Source organism: Staurois parvus, unplaced genomic scaffold (genome assembly GCF_062004578.1).
Source record: "Staurois parvus isolate SC_StPar_1 unplaced genomic scaffold, SC_StPar_1.0 ptg000011l, whole genome shotgun sequence".
NCBI classification, from domain to species: Eukaryota; Metazoa; Chordata; class Amphibia; order Anura; family Ranidae; genus Staurois; species Staurois parvus.
The window spans coordinates 13,975,364-13,993,903 of NW_028317807.1; the positions used below are offsets into that span (position 1 = coordinate 13,975,364).

The window sequence follows — 18,540 nt, forward strand, 5'->3', positions numbered from 1 at the left end:
AAGATCACATCAGGGGCGGACTGACAACTCATGGGGCCCCCGGGCAATAGGGGATCATGGGGCCCCTGTGTCCTCGCTCACACCCAAAAAAGCCTATGAAAAAGCCAATTAAAGGTACCAGGATTATCTCATGGGGCCCCCTACTGGCCCCAGGCCCTCGGGCAGTGCTCGAATGGTCAGTCCGCCCCTGGACCACATATAAGAGGGCAACTTGGGCAAAGGATCTCTTTACCAGTTTACTTTATCTACCACAGAAATTCAATCAAGATAGTGGATCAAAGGTTCAAATTTGCTGGTTTGCTGGTTTGCTGGTGAAGTAAACCTGCTGGAGGGCATACCATTGAATACAATACAACTATTGATGTAGGCAAGGAAGGCCTTTGAGAAATCTCCCCAGAGTTTACTGTGTTATTAAAACCATTGCTGGTTATGACCCCCCATCCCTAAGCCAGAAACTGGAATGAGAGGTGGGTGTTAGCTGTGCTTTTCTCCTGTATACGCCACCAGTGAATGGAAGCCCCATGGGGGATATAATTAATTGAATTACTATGTTAATAATATTTTGGGGTCAATAAAATAATATAAAATGTTACAATAAACAATTTACAAGCAACCCCGCCATTTTTCCTTGTGGGACGAACACTACAAAGTGTAAAGATTTTTTTTCCTATTAACATAAAATGTTGAATACTTAATATGCATTTCTTTTAAATCCCACAGTGCTCCTTTAATGCAAACACAAACCCTTAAGACTGTTCGATAATTAGATTTTCACTTATTTCCAGCAACGAAAAAAGCATTTTGAATCAACTGTTACAATCACAAGGGAAGATTTTTCACACCTTAATAATGCAGAAAACATTTGTCTTAAAATAATTCCAAAGACTTTTTTTCTTTTTGCTGAATCATGCATTATTATCACATCTGCAATGAGGCCGGAAAATATACTTTTATTATAGAGGATGTGACACTGCAGCCCTATGCATGGCCTATTGTTTAAAGTAGTGTCTGTTCTGTGTGGTTCACTGTGTCATAGGCTATTCGCCTTGTAGGAAGCTGTGTGACTAGTCCACTTGTCCATTAATGGTGTACTGTGACACTGGGAGGAAAGTTTACCATTTAAGGGATACTAGTTCTTGTATGGGTAACATGCCCTTTGATGACATTACCCCCATCATTACTTTACTGCTTTAACAAATTAATTGCTAGACAATGGAGGAGTTAAAATACAGCACTCTTTACTGACCCTGTGTGACATGGCTCACAGCGGCTGATTGACATTTTGACAACTTTGCTGATGAGCTGACATCTTGGAGTCATAAGCTCTCTGTTACAAATTAGATATTTCAGCTTCACATCTGTTATCCTAAAACCCATTGTCTAGGTGGTTCCCTATAACCAGAAAGCTTTAGCTTTGCATCGAGCATGTGTCCTTGTGTGGAGCGCTGTTGTCATATAGTGAACCATGTGATTTAATAGAGTAATGTGGGGAAATATTTATGTTTAATCAATATACTGTATATCTGTAAAGATGAACTTCAGGAATTATCATTTTTTTCAATTTGCATTGATCCAGCTTGGCTACATCTATATCTTGCATACAGAGGGCTGCTGGGGATGCACAGATTCACTGTAGTAGTCTGTGCTGCATAGAGTCAGTGATGGTCTCCTCCGGGTGCTGCTGAAGCGACTTGATTCCTGTTTGCTGAACACAGGGGGGGCCAGGGGCAGACTGACAACTCAAGGGGCCGCAGGGCAATAGGGCATCATGGGGCCCCTGTGTCCTTGCCCAAACTCAAAAAAGCCTATGAAAAAGGTACCAGGGGCATCTCATGGGGCCTCCTACTGACCCCGGGCCCTCGGGCAGTGCCCGAGTTTCCAGATGGTCAGTCTGCCCCTGGGTGGGGGGTCGTTTGCTCAGCAGCTCTGCCATTCAGAGAATTTCTTGTGTTTTTTCAAAGAAAACAAGGCTTTCTCTGATTGGATGAGGTGGAGATTTAGATGTCATCTGCCCCTTGCATTCACTGAAAATAATGCAAGACATTCTTTGAATAGTGGTGGTGCCGAGCAAGCAACCCCCTGTGTTCAGAATACAGACAGCAAGTTACATGAGCAGCATGTAGAAGAGGCCAGTGCTAAATGTATGTAGCACAGGGTTTTTCTGCATCCTCAGGAGCCCTTTGGATATGAGATATGAAGAAATAAATGTAACCAGTGTACGTTTGAAAAACAAAAAAAATCATTCCTGGAGTTCAGCTTTAATATATTATATAAAATATTAATATCCCTATTGCATTCATATTCAGCCGACTGAAGAACTGGGAATAGTAAAGATGTCTGTGTCAAAGAATCTGTCATAGCAGACTCATTTTTGATTCTGTTATTATAGCTATATATACCCAACATATCTGCTCTGTCCACATACATGAATGTTCATGAGACAAACGTGAGCATGTGGGCCATCATAGTGGAAGCGCGGAGGATGATATTGTCAATTTGCTTAGAAAAATGTTAGTTGTCTATCAGTCATGCTGCTCCTATGACTTGCTGACCTGGAGCCAGTGAAGTCATGCAGGTTGTCATCAACAAGAAAAGTACATAATACAGATCTACATGACAGCCAGGCAACTGGTATTTTCAGAACAGGTCAAGAACAGCAGGTATAAGTATTGGCATAGGTTTTCTTTAAAGCTGAACTCTGGGTAAAATTGTCTATTCCCATGCAGTGGGGCTATGCCAGCACTGAATGGGTTAATTGCTCATTTTTTTCTAGGGGAGAGGAGAGCATTGATATACTTACCTAATCCTAAGATCTTCCCGGCACTAGACCGGTCCAGCACACCCATGGTCTTGAATCATGGACTGTTCCTGACGTCATCAGGCCCATAGCAGGCTACATAGACCAGGAACAGTCCACCACTGGACGTGGGAGAGTGCCGGTTTCCGGTGGATTAAAGGATGAGGTGAGTGTAATGCCTGGTACACCTTTTCAGTTTTCTTTCATTCAACACAGTAGACTGAGCAAAAAACAACTATAGAGTTGGGGAGGAGTTTGCTTTACTAAATATCTGATGTTAGTAAAGTGATCTCCCTGCTGAGCTATTGTGTTCTGAAAGGGGGTGCCACCCCACAAGAACACACCAGTCAGCACTGGCAGCCATTGGTTTTCCAGCATTCAAGTTCGTCAGACGGGTGTACACACGGGCCGAATTCCGATTTCTATTGAACTGGCCTATACTACCCGATATTCTACTTTAAGAAAACAATATTGTTGGATTGTTTGCCTGATCATCACTTGAGGTCTACAACTACCTCAATACTTCCCAAAGCATGAAACCGTAGCAGGACAAAGTACAAAAATAACCAACAAATTGAGTTATGCTGCCCTTGTTATGAAGGAACAGGAAAGAAATCACACTGAAATGCTGGAAAAAGTCATGGACATTTAAGTGGCACATTGTGTGTATAAACAGACTCCCACTCCCTTTCAGCAGACCTTTTTTTCTGAAATTTGTTGAGGGAACTAAGGTTAAGTGGAGATTGTACCTCTGTCAACAGCCTTTTTGTGCATACACAATTTAGGATCATGATGACATTGTTCTGTTGGTAAGCCAACGGGTCAGTGTGCCTGGGGGGTTCTCTTCTATAGCAGTGGCAGCACAGGGGTCACGGAGGAAGTGACAAAGAACCTCTTTGCTATGCTTCAAAGAAGTCTATTCAGCTATTTTTTTTTTCCAGATCAAAATCATTCCCAGAAAGCAGAATACACTGATCGCCTTTTGTAAGATGCCCGTGCACACATATATTTTATGGAAATGAAATGTCACTAGTTTAAAATAAAGCAATCAGATTTATGACTGTAGGACTTAAGCTCTTTATAAACACTTCAGGCTGTTTTTAGCCGCAGGTTTGGTATTGGCTTACTTAATGCTGGAAGTAAAAAAATGTTGGTCGGGAACAGCCTAGGAATTTGTCCTGTCCATTTGATTCCTACATTTAACATCCTCCTCTCCCTTATGCATTTTTAATGCTAGTGCTGCTGGCAGCTAGCTATTGAAAATATCTGCCAACCTGGTCTCATTTGTATTGCGCAGGAATTGTAGAAATATACTGTCTCATCAAGATACAGGATAGAAAAAGAAATAGTGTGCCGTTTGTGAGCTATCTTAGATATGCATTTCTGCGCTGCCTGGTTCCAGAGGTATCTGGATTAGTGCTGTATCATTGATCTAGCTTTTGTCTTGGGTCCTGCATGCTGTATCAGCTTGTGCATGTGAACGGAATCTCAGATCAGGTTCTGCATATGCGCACCAGTCCAGTCTGTAGCAATGCTGTGTATGAGAGTGAAATATTTATGCACATAATATAAAAGACAAGCGAGATCTTGGGATAATTGAATAGTAAGCTGAAGGTTGAAGGTCGCTGAATAAATATATTCAAGAAAGCTGCCTGGCAGCATTTTCATTGTGCAGTAAATGAGTTTTGTTGGCCCAGGTGTCAAGAAAACAGAAGTCCACCATAGCAGCTAGCCAGAATGTGTTTCATTTCCCCATACAAGTGGAGATCTTCAGACAAATGATGGATAAAGTTATAGAATATAAAAGCTAGTCTGAGTTTTTAGCAGTCAGGGTAGATCTTCCATAATACACAGCTGTCAATCACTCTTCTCCTTTCTGAATTAATAGAATGCAGTGTTATGAAACAGCATAGTGGCAGCAGATTCTAGTGCAGTAGCTGGTTTATTGCTCTGACTTCTGTAATGGCCAAATAAAATCCTGGTAGCGTATACTGACATTCGTAACAGCATTAACCAAGTTTTTTTCAGCCTTCTGCAATATGGGCCTGGTTTAAGCAGAATGCAGGGGCAATGATACTGTCTGTATACTTATTACTTGATATGGTAGGTGAAACCCATTGTGGTGAAGACCACCCATGCACACCACAGCATTGATTCTGCATAAAAATATTTTATGAAGCTGTACATTTGGAACCCTGAAACGTGTCGCAAAACGTGTTTCACTGCACAGAACTCTATCAGGTTGGCTTTATTTACATTTTAAAAGTGCCATAATGTAAATACTAAGGAATATAGTTGCAAAGCAGTGAATATGACATCACCAAACATTCACAGCAGGTAAACCTTCCTGCTTTATGTGTAGTAAGTTACTGTGATTGATTCACCACCAATGAATGTTTGCTGAAAATCACATTCGCTTCTTTATAATTGGAACTAGATCACTACATACAATGGAAGCAGCTGATGGCCATGAGGTTTAGGATGTTTAAAAGAGAAGTGTCGGTACGTGGTTTAGTCTTTTTCCCCAATTATACTTACCTAGGTGGATGCAGCATTGGCCCGATGCTGCATCTGTCCCCCGCCAGCTCTAAGTGTGAGAACTCGGCAATCACATGAGGCTGAGCCAGGTGCCGCTCCTGACTCTGGGGTGGATCCCGACTATAAATTCGGGATCTCTACCCAACATGGACCGGCTGAGTAACCAACAGTGGGCATCAGCTCGATGTCAGCTGAAAACGGGTCACAGGAGTGCAGGACAAACTGTGACCTATCCACAGGAGAAGTACAGCCAAAAGAGCTTTGGCTGTACTTCTCTAAGGAAGACAGCAGTCACAGCTATAACTGGACCTCATTCAGCTCAACCCAGTTATTGTTTTCTTCCATTACACATTGTAGCCTCCCTGGCGGTATACCCGAGTGTAGCTCGGGGTAAAGTTTCAGTACCACAAGCGGTAACCCCCGAGATACACTCAAGCTTACCATGCGGCGCTGCTCCGGGATCTGTTCTTCTCTTATCTTGCCCTGTCCCTCCTGCAGCGTCCCCTGTAATGTCCTCCAGCGGATGTTGGCATCTGTCTTCTAGGTTCCGTCCCCTGGGACGTCGGGACATATGGGGGACGGAACGGTGAGAAATTTGAAGATGACAAAAAGTGACATTCACTAAATACACTAAAATCACATAGTAAAACATTACTGTATCAAACCATTTCACATACATTTTGTCCCTAGTGCTTTGTCCTGCGCCCTGCCTACATTTTTACCATTCTTTCTGTCTGGAAACTGAGAATTGTCCATGGCGTCCAAAAAGCGTCCCTTTAGGTCAAAAGCGGTTTTAGACCAGCTAGAAAACAGCGATAGTAAATTAGAACTACTTGCAGAATTGAGTGATAATGATTTGTGGGGAAATTCGTCATCAGACACTGAAAACGATTTTGCGACTTTGCTCAGTGATGTGCGAACTTTCACTATATTTCAAATTTCAGTGTTTTTGGTTTGATTATATTATTGAATTAAATATATTATTATATTATTATTTTTTATGATTATTTATTAAATTATAATTTATGATTTCGTGTTTCAAATTTTAACATACCTGGGATATTTGCTAGACTCTTGTTCGTACAGATTTCAGTGAGTTATTCCTAAAAATTACAGGCCTACAATAAAAAAAAACATATTTCCATGCAAAAAAATGTACCACTTTGAGCACAGAAATATGGACATAATCAGACCGCTAGGGAGGTTAAAGTGGAACTAAACCCTCCTAGCCTTTACAGCCAAGAAAGCTGCCATCTTGGCCTCTGTTTGATCTGCAGCTGCCATGGTGCTTCACATTTGATTGGTTAGGACACCAGCCATTTGATGGCTTGACAGTTCATTTGAGAGCACAAGAAACTGTGAAAGTTATTATTATTTACTGCATGCCTTGAATGGAGCTGTTTTGGGAAACAGTTAAATCAATGGGTTTAGTTCCGCTTTAATGCTCAACAAAGCTGCAATTAAAGCACAACCTGCCAAGTTAAACCATCCTTTACAACAAAACTGTATAGGGAAGCTGTTAAGCTCTGACACGGAGTATATTGATGCCTTTCCATGGGATTCCTGCATTTCAGTGAAACTTTAGTGCAAATTTAAACATTTGTGGAAAGGAATGTTATAATTACTACAGAAAAAAACATACTATCAGCCTAATTCACAAAGCTTTACCCAAGGGTGCGTATCTTTATTTTCAGCCTCATGTCTATAATTTTCAAATTCCATAGGACTAAGCTGAAAAAACTCACTTTTTCAAAAATAAATATCCAGATCCTGGTGTTTTAGCTTTTTGCATTGTCTTGTGTCTCTTTTGCAATAAAGGCTTTTTATCTTCTTTCTCTCAAACCATTTACCTTGTATATTGAGCTGCACATCTTCCAGGTGCTAGGATGAATGAATCCCTGTGCACATGTGTGGAAGTTGCATCATCCTGGTTTGGCCAATCTTGATGGCTGAAGATCCCGAATCCAGAAGAAGCCAGCAAGAGGATGTTGGCACAAGCGAGGAAGCTCGGGGGCATCACATCGTTGGAGAGGAGTTTTATGTAAAGTTTTGTTAATCATGAGGCACCTTAAATTACATAACCAAATTTAAAACTGCCCAACCGTAAATATCTCTACTTTGAAGAATGAGTTCATAGCACCCTCCCCATCGTAATGGGGTGACCATCGTAATGGGGTTACATAACCAAATTTAAAACTGCCCAACCGTAAATATCTCTACTTTGAAGAATGAGTTCATAGCACCCTCCCCATCGTAATAGAGTGACCAACCGTAAATATCTCTACTTTGAAGAATCAGTTCATAGCACCCTCCCCATCATAATGGGGTAGAGTGACCATCATACAGTGGTCTGTAAGTCTATTACTAGGCCACTGTTTATCATTAATACAGGGCGCCACCCTAGGCAAAATTACCTGTCTGTCACACTTCTTAAATACAGAATCCCTAGGTGGAGCTTTTATTTAGAGTTTTCTAATATGTTTCACAAGAAAAGTAGAATGGCTGTTTTCAATTCTCAGTAATTGAATGTTGTTTTTTTCTGGAAGGCTGCATAAACCAAATAATCCTTTGTGTTTAATTGTATATTTAAAAATGTATGTTTAGAATAAATTTCTATATACATTTGGTGAAAATGTAATCAACGCTGATTTATATGACACTGCTAGAGCAGGGAGACTGCTAAAAGCTGTTGAATAGGATTCTGATTGTGTATTGTAGAAATTTTTTTTTTATCTTTGCCACATATTTTTGCTTAAACGTGAATTGCATGCTTGCCCTCTGCTTCAGTCACTGCATCATTCCCTTAAAGCACCTCAAAGATACAGAACACAGCAGGACCCTTTGCTTATTCAGTACAATGGATGCCATTGTTGAATCTGGTGCTAATAGAGTATTAATAGCCTTTGGTCTACTGATGAGCAGAAAGCATTCTTTAATCCTTAGAAACTGAAGAGCCATAGCTGCAACCTCTCTCTTATGTTTTATGTTTGTAACCTTTTGAAAATAATTTTGCAAGTGATCTCCAGAGATGAGATTTTTTTTTTTAAATATGGTTTGATTTTTTTTTATGAGAGCCGTATAATATCTGTGAGAATATATGAAAGTCTTTGCAATAAAGTTTTTTCCTTTGCTAATGTGGATTCATTGATGTCATTTAATGTAATTTCTAATTGGTATTTCATTTAAAAATAGCTGAAAGTGTCCACTAGGATTGTCTTTTTTTTCCAGGAAAATCACATTACACAAGCTTTTGTCCACAGTTCAATGTATAGCATTTGTTCATTAAAATGGTCCTTTTTTAAGATGCATAATTTCCAATATAAACCTATTGCTCACATAATCATAGTCACATTTGTAGGTGTTTGTTGATTTCAGGTCAGCAAGGTCATTTAGCATTGTGTCTTTACTTATTGTTTGTGTTTTTCTAGGCTCTGAAGATTGTTCAAGGAACTTTACCAACACTAATGGCACCATTGAATCTCCTGGCTATCCAGACAAATATCCACACAACCTTGACTGTGTATTTACTATTTTGGCCAAGCCAAAGATGGAGATCATCCTGCAGTTTCTGAACTTCGACCTTGAGTATGACCCTCTCCAAGTTGGGGAAGGCGACTGCAAATATGATTGGTTGGACATCTGGGATGGCATTCCAAATGGTAAGAAATTACTTTTTAAAAGAGAAGTTCGGGAATAAAAAAAAAAAATCTAAACTCACATAGGTGGATGCAGCCTCTAAGACTCTTAGTCTATAGTGAACAGAAAGCCAATGACTGTCAGTCACCAGCTTTCTGCTCTTCCCCTCCAGCACATACTGGAGTGCTGGGCAGTGGAGCGGGTGGGAGTAGCTGGCTCAGCCTCTCAGTAGCTCACTGAGAGGCTGAGCCAGCTGAAGGCCCAGGCATCTTGGTGGATCCCAACTTCGACATTCAGAATCTCTGCAGAGCTAGGGGCGGCTCTGTAATGTCAGCCGGCGTTGGGCTTTAGCCTTCCGTCAGCTGAAAATGGGTTACAGGAGCGCAGATGGATGCCATTGATGACCCACAGGAGAGTAGGGTCCTACTTCTCCTTTCAACAAGGAAACTAGAGGCTCCAAGTATGAATCTCCCCACAAGGATATGGAATTTTATTTTCAGCAATGCAGTGGTAATTTTCAAATCTCATTGGCTTGATTAATTAAAACTTAGATGCACAAATATATATATATATATATATATATATATATATATATATATATACATATATATATATATATATATATATATATATATACACATACCTATCTATTGCCTTACATGACCAAGTTCGTTGGACCTTAAAGTGGAACTTTACCCGTAACCATTTGATAAAAAGTAATGTTCTTTAGCAAGGAACATACATTCCACATTAATAATTATGCTATCAAAATTAGTGTGTGCTGTAAATTGCCACCAGCATTGTTACCATTTCTTCTTGCTGGAGGCTGCCATTTTGCTAAAGCCCAGAGCCTCTGAGCAGCAGTTATCTTTAGGCTGTCAGCAGATCGGCCTCTACATTTTCAGCACAGTGATGAAAAATAGATAACAACTGAGCATGTGCAGAGCAGGGTGAGACAGTGCATTACTGGATTTTAAACAGTATACATTTATTTTTACTGCTTTACATAGCTATGCATGCAAAAACAACCAGCATGAAGTGATCTAGCAGGACTTAATTTTCTTCAAGAAAAAGCAAAACCAGCGCTGAGGTCTTCATATATCACAGAAACACAGTTTCTGTCACTCTCTGAGGTTCAGCCCTCTAAAGATCGGGGAATCTTGATACTACTGGAAGAACACAAAAAAGGGCCCATTCTCCTTGTGCATTACCGTGATAAAAATGGATTTATTAAAAATGACAAAAATATACTCACAAACCAAGGGCCATATAAACAGACAAGGAACCAAATGTGACAGTCCCAGAAAAATAGTGGTCCTACGACAGGGTATTTAACGCGTTTTAGGAGTCTAACTCCCTTCCTCAGAGCTGGAGTTTGACTCCTGAAACACGTTGGAATACTCTGTCGCAGGACCACTATTTTTCTGGGACTGTCACATTTGGTTCCTTGTCTGTTTATATGGCGCTTGGTTTGTGAGTATATTTTTGTCATTTTTAATAAATCCTTTTTTTATCACGGTAATGCACGAGGAGAGTGCGCCCTTTTTTCTTTTCTTCCAGGACTTAATTTTCTTACTAAAGTTCCAATTTAAGAGCATACAGCTTCGGTGAGCAGTGACTATGTGAGTCATCACTTGAGTTATTCCCCACTTTCATTGTCAACAGCACAGCAGCCACAGTTTGACTCCTAGTATTTCCATTAAATCAACCTTTTTTTTACCGCTTCCCCTTTCCCTGCTTTAAGACACCAGGCAATCAAATCACTACCTTTTTGACCGGCGGTATTGTATTAGGTTACTGGAATTTGCAGCTGCCTTCTTCATATACCATTACTGCCGGTGGCCTGTGTCGCTGATAAGAAAAGCACCAGAGTGCTATTAGTAAAACACAGAAGGATGTGACAGCCTCTAATGCCCTCAACTGATAACACTGATGCTCTTATTTCTCTCTGCAGTGGGGCCCTTGATTGGCAGGTATTGCGGTACGAAGACCCCCTCCGAGATCCGCTCTTCAACTGGCATACTCTCTCTCACCTTTCACACCGACATGGCGGTAGCTAAAGATGGCTTTTCAGCTCGCTTTTACCTTGCCCCTCAGGAGGTCCCTGAAAGTGAGTTGAATATATATATAATTTTTTATTATTATTATCGCTGTCAGGTCTTAGAAAATTCTTCTTGTGCTCTAGCAGTATGTCTGTCAACCACATTGCCTATTTTAAACTTTGTAATACCTGTGCTCTTACAGTTTTGCCATGTCTGTCATATTAAACCAATGTTCTCTGTCCCTCAGCCTGGATTGTCATTACATGTTTTGTTTCAATCAAATGTTATGGAAGCTGTAGTCATATTCAGCAGTACAATAAGTTTTGTGTCAGTCACTTGTATCTCCTCAGTGTATAATTGTCTGAAATGTTTGTCTTCTCAGGCACTACTGCATTAATATTATTCTTTTTGCTGGCAAAATAATGTGCCTTCATTATTAAGATTTTCCTACAGAATTGTATATTTATTCGTTCATGTTGCTTTTGGTGAGGAAATACCATTCGTAGGATGCACGGTTGTGAGACTCTTTCATTTGCCCGCAGATTCCCACAATACCTTGGGAATAAAATTCCCGCAGAGTGGCTTTAATTAAAGAACATCTTTTGGAAGCCAACTGTAATGTTTATAGGTTGCGAAATTGAGCACAATCATACATTGATGTTGATGTTTTTTTAATTAGCCTGTTCCTGCATTTTCCACTTATTATGCATTCTGCTTATTGTCTCTGTAGCACCTTGGTGTCTGCAAAACTTCTCCAGTGTTAAAATACAGCACTCCTTTATGCGGCTGGAGAAACTGTACAACATTATTAATTATCATTTTGATATCATTAGTGCCAGTTATAGGCAAGAAAACTTTAATATGGACACCTCTGGGATGGAATCACAAGCACAGACATCTGACTGTAATATGCAGAGTAGCCTCCGAAGAAAATAATTAAATTTCAACTAGATACAGTGCAGTGTAAGGATAGAGTTCTGAAACTGGCCCAAATGTGCCCATCTCAGGAGTCTGTGAATAACACCAAGAAATTAGTATTTCTGTTAATCTGCTGAAGGCTTAAATTGCTAAAGATTAGCAGCATTTTTCTCGTGATAAGGCCGTGTTTTGCTGTCCCTAATTTGCTCTGCTGTTGCGGATGTTCACCGTTAAGAGACAAGATAGCAGAGCTTGTCTGTAACAATTAGAAAGCTCATGAATGGGATGATTCACGCAGAATCTCAAATTGCACGGAATGCTCCACAAATGTACATTTAATTTAAGAGCATTAAAGCTCTTGAGTAAGTCTGTTGAATATTACCCACCTGTTATGTGAAAACTTGATTATCATGGAAGACAGCTCTGGAAATGAAATCTGTTTAAGTTTTAATATGGCTTTGTGTCTTGTTTAGCATTTCAGTGCAATGTTCCTTTGGGACTGGAGTCTAGGCGAATATCCAATGAGCAAATTACCTCATCTTCAACATATACAGATGGAAGGTGGACAGCCCAGCAGGGAAGACTTAATAGTGATGACAATGGCTGGACACCCAATATGGACAACAACAAGGAATACCTGCAGGTGAGCTGACAGTCTCTTTTATTGTTTGACAAGTTAAAGTAACCATGACTTGTTAAATAGCTTACCAACAAACAACACAAAAAACACGCTATGTATAGAATGTATTGTTCAAATCAGACAGATGTCTTAAATGAAGTGATGTGTTTTCTTCTGAACCATGGAAAGGAGATCAGCAGACAATTCCAAATGGGTTTATTGGCTTTTGTGTTCCAAGTTAATAGTTACATTTTGTAAGGGTAGCCATTGATGGTCAGATATCTCTTATAGAACAACAGGCAAAAAACAGTTGCTGCCATAGTCCTTGCCTGATGGTGAGAGAAAGGTAGAGAAGGCGTCACTGAGTGCAGACTGTAAAAACACTTTACTAAAAAATAGCTGAAAATGCACTCACATTTGGAAAGGTATATACAGGCACATCCGTAGTATATAAATATCTTCTGGGACTGGTGTGGATACACTACGGGTGGCAATTGTCCACAAACTGGACCTCTGATGTGCCGCTCCTGCTCTCCATTCTGTGTCCTCTCAGATCCACTTACCTCCGACTAACACAGAGGTCCTGTGTGTGCAGTTCTATTGTGCGCTGGTGCCTCTGCTCGGACTCCACCCCTTTTTCACACGCAGTCTGTGGGCGTGGCTTACCCATACCCAGAAGTGCTGTGAGGGCGTGTCAGGGGCCTGCTCTGGACCCAGCTTCTGGACAATTTCCACTCGCAGCATATCCACACCAGTCCCAGAAGATATTTATATACTACACATGTGCCTGTATATACCTTTCTAAAATGTGAGTGTATTTTCAGCTATTTTTTAATAAAGTGTTTTTACAGTCTGCACTCAGTGGCGCCTTCTCTACCTTTCTCTCTACATGTTAATTTGGAGATCTGCTTCTGCAGAACTCTGAAAGGCCAGCCTTGAGGTGTTTACTGTTCTGGAACCCCTGAGGATCCTCCACCGGACTCAGCAGTGGGCTTCTGATCTGGCCCCGTTCTCTCTCTCCCCTCATAGTGGGACTATGGACTAACCAGAGGACATTCATTTGCACCAACATAATTCCATGTATGGCTTGCCTGATGGTGACACTTGTGTATGTTTGGTATCTTTCCTTCAAAAGATCAGACCTGGACTGTGGACACCCTATATGGACAGATTATCACAAGAGATGTTGAAAATTAGAAGCATAGCTTTTCTATTTTGAGCTGACTATGGCTATTGTAAAAAATGCATTTGTTATTAAACAAATGTGTCCAAATAAGTAATATTAGTTAAAATTTGTGATATTTGGTGTTGTATTCCTCCTAGCATTCTCATTCTGCCAAACCATATCACAGCACTATTTGTTAAAATAGAAAACGTAAATCACCACACTGTTACTGAATAGCCTAATCTGTCAGACAGAATATAATGTATAATATTTGGTAGAGGGACACCAAATGTATAGCATTCTTCTGTTTGTATGTACTGGCTCATCCAACCAATAAAGAGTTGCCTTGTAACCTTTAGAGAAGAATTCCAGGTATGGATATTTTTACATAGTTACATTGGTCCAGCTTGGACCAATGGAACTAAGCATACCCGATACTTGGGAGATCCCTCTAGATGTTGGAAATAGCTGTAGGCACTGCTACTCCACTGATTTCCACTTGGTTCTGGGTCCTGTGGCTGCTTGCATGGGTTCCATTTAGAGATTGCTTTGCATTTTAAAGAAAATGTAAAGTGTTATCTGATTGCACAAGGAGGATAGGCGGGCAAGTGATGTCACGCTGTCCACCTGATCCAATCTGAAACTGCTTTCCATTCATTGAGAAAATGCAAAGCATTCTCTAAATGGAGCCTGTGTCCATCAGCCAATCTCTGTTGTCCACACTGCAGCAGGACAGCCGTTCAACACAAGACCCAGAAGTTAGTGGAGACCACTAGAGTAGCAGCGCTTACTACAGTGATTTCCAGCTTCTAGAGGGATCCCACAGGTATGGTTTATGCATAGTTACATTGGTCCAAGCTGGACCAATATAGCTATATAAAAGTATCCATTCCTGGAATTATTGGAATGCCAGCATAGATACAATAATATACTGCAATAGTTAGGCTGTTTTGATGATAAACCTTGGCTATTCTAGGTAACATTACTTTACATGCAATTGAACATTTTTCAAAACATGACCCCATGTTTATTTTTTTCCACAACTGGGCTGTAATTGTATTATTGTGTATGAATAGGAAAGACATTGACATGCTTGCAAGTTTAGGGACTCTACTACTACCACGCAAACCTATACTCTTGCAGGACGGATTTTTAGATTCTATTATTATATTATAATATCTTGATGTATCCATCTGCTATAAGCCAAGACACAGCCTTGTCTGTAAATGTAGATAATATTTCACTGTGTTAGGAGACTGTATCCCACACCTGCAATGCTGCTGTACGAATCATTTGTGAAGTGATGCCAATAGATGAGGAAAAAAGCTTATGCTGCAGTGTCTAGCGAACTGGTTTAAATCAGGTATATTGATGTATTACGAATGGCTTCTGTCAAAGGCTCATTTGAATGCCTTATAAGACAGCAGTTTGGAAGCTTTTGCTATGCATTGGGAAGGTAGCCCTCTTAAGTGGATCTCACTGCACCATGCTCAGGATTAATTGTTAGTCAGGAGGCATAATGCTAAGGCTGGTGGGAGTGCCGTAATGAATTGATCCTCTGCAGAAACAGGCTGCAGCGTTTTAAATCACCCCGTCACCAGTCAGCTCCCTTAGGATGTGAGCCAAGTATAACTGAGATTTAGTGTACAGAAGAAAAGTATAACTGCTTATGAGCCAGCCTAGGGTACAGTGTGAGCTAAATAATAACACATTCAAGATTACCAAACCCAAGGCTACAGGATAAAGACACACACACAAAAATAACTTTTTGTTCTCTGAAAAACTAAAAAATATATGCAGAATTGTATTTGAGAAAGTTAGCTGTCACTTACTGTTATTGATCATCTCTGAAATGACTATTTTTAAGATACACTCCCATCATAGTCAATTTTACTGTGTTGTCCAACCATACCCACTTCTACATTTGGACAATGAGCTTTATACAGCTGGTTGTGTGTTAAGAGGAAAGTTGTCCACTTAAAAAATATGATACCAAGCCATTATATTTTTGCTGTAAATGTCCTTTTTGAATAATAAGTATATGGTTAAATAATCACAGAGAACGAATCAAATGCAAAAAGTGTGTTAAGGATGGGTAATTGGTTAATTTAGCGTTGTCAATGACTGCGACATTACAGTTACATTCTGTATGTCTCTGCCATTACCGTGACTGATACACAGAGTAGCACTGTAACCTTTAGCTAAGACAGTTTCCTGAATAGCAGCAGGGAGGGGATTTAACACTTTCATCAATGAAAATAAAACCTATGGTGTAATATCTACTGCCATCTGCCAACCCTTCCACCTCCTATGTTATGAAGGTCAAGCTATAAATGTAAAGGCATTTCATAGTCCCACCTATGGTTCCAAGGGGAAGGCACATTGTCTCAGCAGGGCTGCGTCCAGCTGCCAAATACTGAGATAATTTATTCCACATTAGTAATCTGGCAGGAAAAAGAAGCCACCAAGCAAAATGCAAAGTGTCTTAGGCATTACTGCATTGGATTTTTTTTTTTCATTTGAGAATAACTTTAGGACTGCATAGGCTGCCTCTTGCATCACATCATCAGCAATGATAACTCCTTTAAAAACCTCCAGTCATTTTTTAAAGTCATATGCAGAACATGTTAACTGCTTCTAATTTTCACAGATACAGTTACAGGAGCCAACTTTTGGTTTGGGGGTAGATGGTGATGGAAATACATCTTTCCTTTGCTGTGGCAGATTATTGCTGTGTCACTATAGCTTTTAGTATAGAACAGTTAAATGGGACAATGAGAGATATGGTTAATTATCTATAAAACCTAGGATGGTAAAACATCGGAAGAGAACAGATTGGCTAAGTCTTAAAACTTGCTAATGTAATTCTAACTACCTGAGCATTTCATTTAATGTGTAATATAGGAGTGAATAAAATATTAAAATAGGTAAAGGGTACAGGCAAATAATAGTATTTTTATAGAAAAAATGGCTGCTGTGTTAGCTATGACATGGGTAGAGGGGGCTACTACCAGACAGGCCATTGATCTGTATGGAATAAAGAGCCAAACTCAATATGACAAATCCAATGTTACAACCACCTCTTTATGTATGTTGATTGTAAAAAGATTAGTTCTTATTGCCAAGACAGGTGTATTACAAAATGGCTGGGTGAATCTCCTGATTAAGCATGTATTTCTCTCTACATGCAATATCCATGCCAGACTACCTTCAGACAGAGGATTTGTGCAGTGCTAGCTAGATAAATACTTGTTCAGTCTGATTGTTTAGGATGGAATGTTCATACGCCCTGTGTAGCATACCTTACCAGAACATACAATTTCTTTACAAAAACTAATGATGGAAAATGAACTGGAGACGGCAAAGAATGTCCTGTTTTCTCTCACCGGTGTTCCATTATTCAGTATGTTTAGAAACATGTGCATGCTGTCAGTCTTTGTATCGGTGATCTCAATGTGAGCATTTTTTATCCTTAGTTCAACTTCCAGATAACACTGCCCAAAGCCTAATACCTAGTGTCATGCTGCACTGCTAAGCCACGTACGGTTCTAAACAGAGATTGCTACACACTGTAGAAAGATGCAATTGTTAGAGCAAACAGCTTGGATGGGTCTCGTCTGGGAGTTAAGCTGTCAGACTTTTACTAGAAAACTGTGTGCAGCTCCAAAATACTAAGTATATTGTTATCATTAATATACCTACAGATTGATCTCCGCTCCTTGACTCTGCTGACAGCTGTGGCAACCCAAGGTGCTGTCTCAAAAGAAACACAGACTACCTATTATGTCAAATCATACAAGCTGGAAGTTAGCACCAATGGTGAGGACTGGATGATGTTTCGTCATGGCAAAAACCACAAGGTGAGACAACATTTCAGCAGCTAATTGTTTCAGAGTTATTTTAGAATACTAACCGTGAAGAAAAGATGATAACAAGCAACATTTATAGTAGGATGTAACTGAAACAAAAAACTGTGCACATTTCATGCAGCATTATTTCTGAGAATAAAATATGTCTATATTTATTAGATAGCAGTCAAGTAAGACTTCTTCCCTTATGGCAACACTCCCATTAGTAAACGTTGATTGAACTCACAACTTAAAGAAGTGATATCTTATAGGGAACTTCTAGAACTGTTAATGATGTCCAGGCAATACATTAATCTATTTTGAATTGTCCTACAAAATAGTAGATCATTTCCTGGCATGTGATTGTGTTTAGGCACGGCTATACATACAGCATCATAGCTTTTTATTTTGTTTCCTCTGACTGCTAGTTTCATGAGATTTAAAGTGAGATTTGGTGATGTCACGATAGTTCTGTTCACTGTTGTTTGCTGGAGGAGAAGTTGCATAGCAAGTATTTCCCTTGCTTCTGCTCTATTCATTCTGTGGATCTGTGTTTCTTCCACCTCTCATGTTGCTTCCACCTCTACCAATATGGCCAATTTCACACAGTAAACAGCGTGGAACAAGGCATGGTAGGTTTGTAATGGAAAGAAGATCACCTGCAGGGAGACCACAGGTAATACTGGTGACTAGTCCCTCATCCCTTCTTGCCTTTTTTGGACAGAGCCTCCATAATGCAGGTCTTTAAAGCCGCACTCCGGGCACCAGAAAAAAATACCTTTGCATTGGGACCTCCTTGCTCTACAAGAAGTTTAATGCTTGTTAAGTCTAGATGTGGAGGAATAAGTTGTAATACATATTCCTTGTCCCATGCAGGTTTTCTTAATGCTGTATGACTGGTCCCCTGAAGCCTCTTCTCTAGGGCACTCCTTCCATTTGGTGCCCTCTGAGGTCATCACAAACAATGAAGAAGCGGT

The 18,540-nt window shown here is 40.1% G+C and overlaps 1 protein-coding gene across 2 annotated transcripts in view; it reads left to right on the forward strand.

The window, feature by feature from the left end:
- NRP2 (neuropilin 2) overlaps positions 1-18,540 on the forward strand; it is a 204,391-nt gene that overhangs the window by 86,729 nt on the left and 99,122 nt on the right. For both annotated transcript variants that reach the window (XM_089670967.1, XM_089670973.1), the window contains exons 4-7: positions 8,764-8,994; positions 10,926-11,081; positions 12,405-12,574; positions 17,420-17,575. In XM_089670967.1, the coding sequence (XP_089527093.1) occupies positions 8,764-8,994; positions 10,926-11,081; positions 12,405-12,574; positions 17,420-17,575 (713 nt within the window). The remainder of the gene's footprint in view (positions 1-8,763; positions 8,995-10,925; positions 11,082-12,404; positions 12,575-17,419; positions 17,576-18,540) is intronic.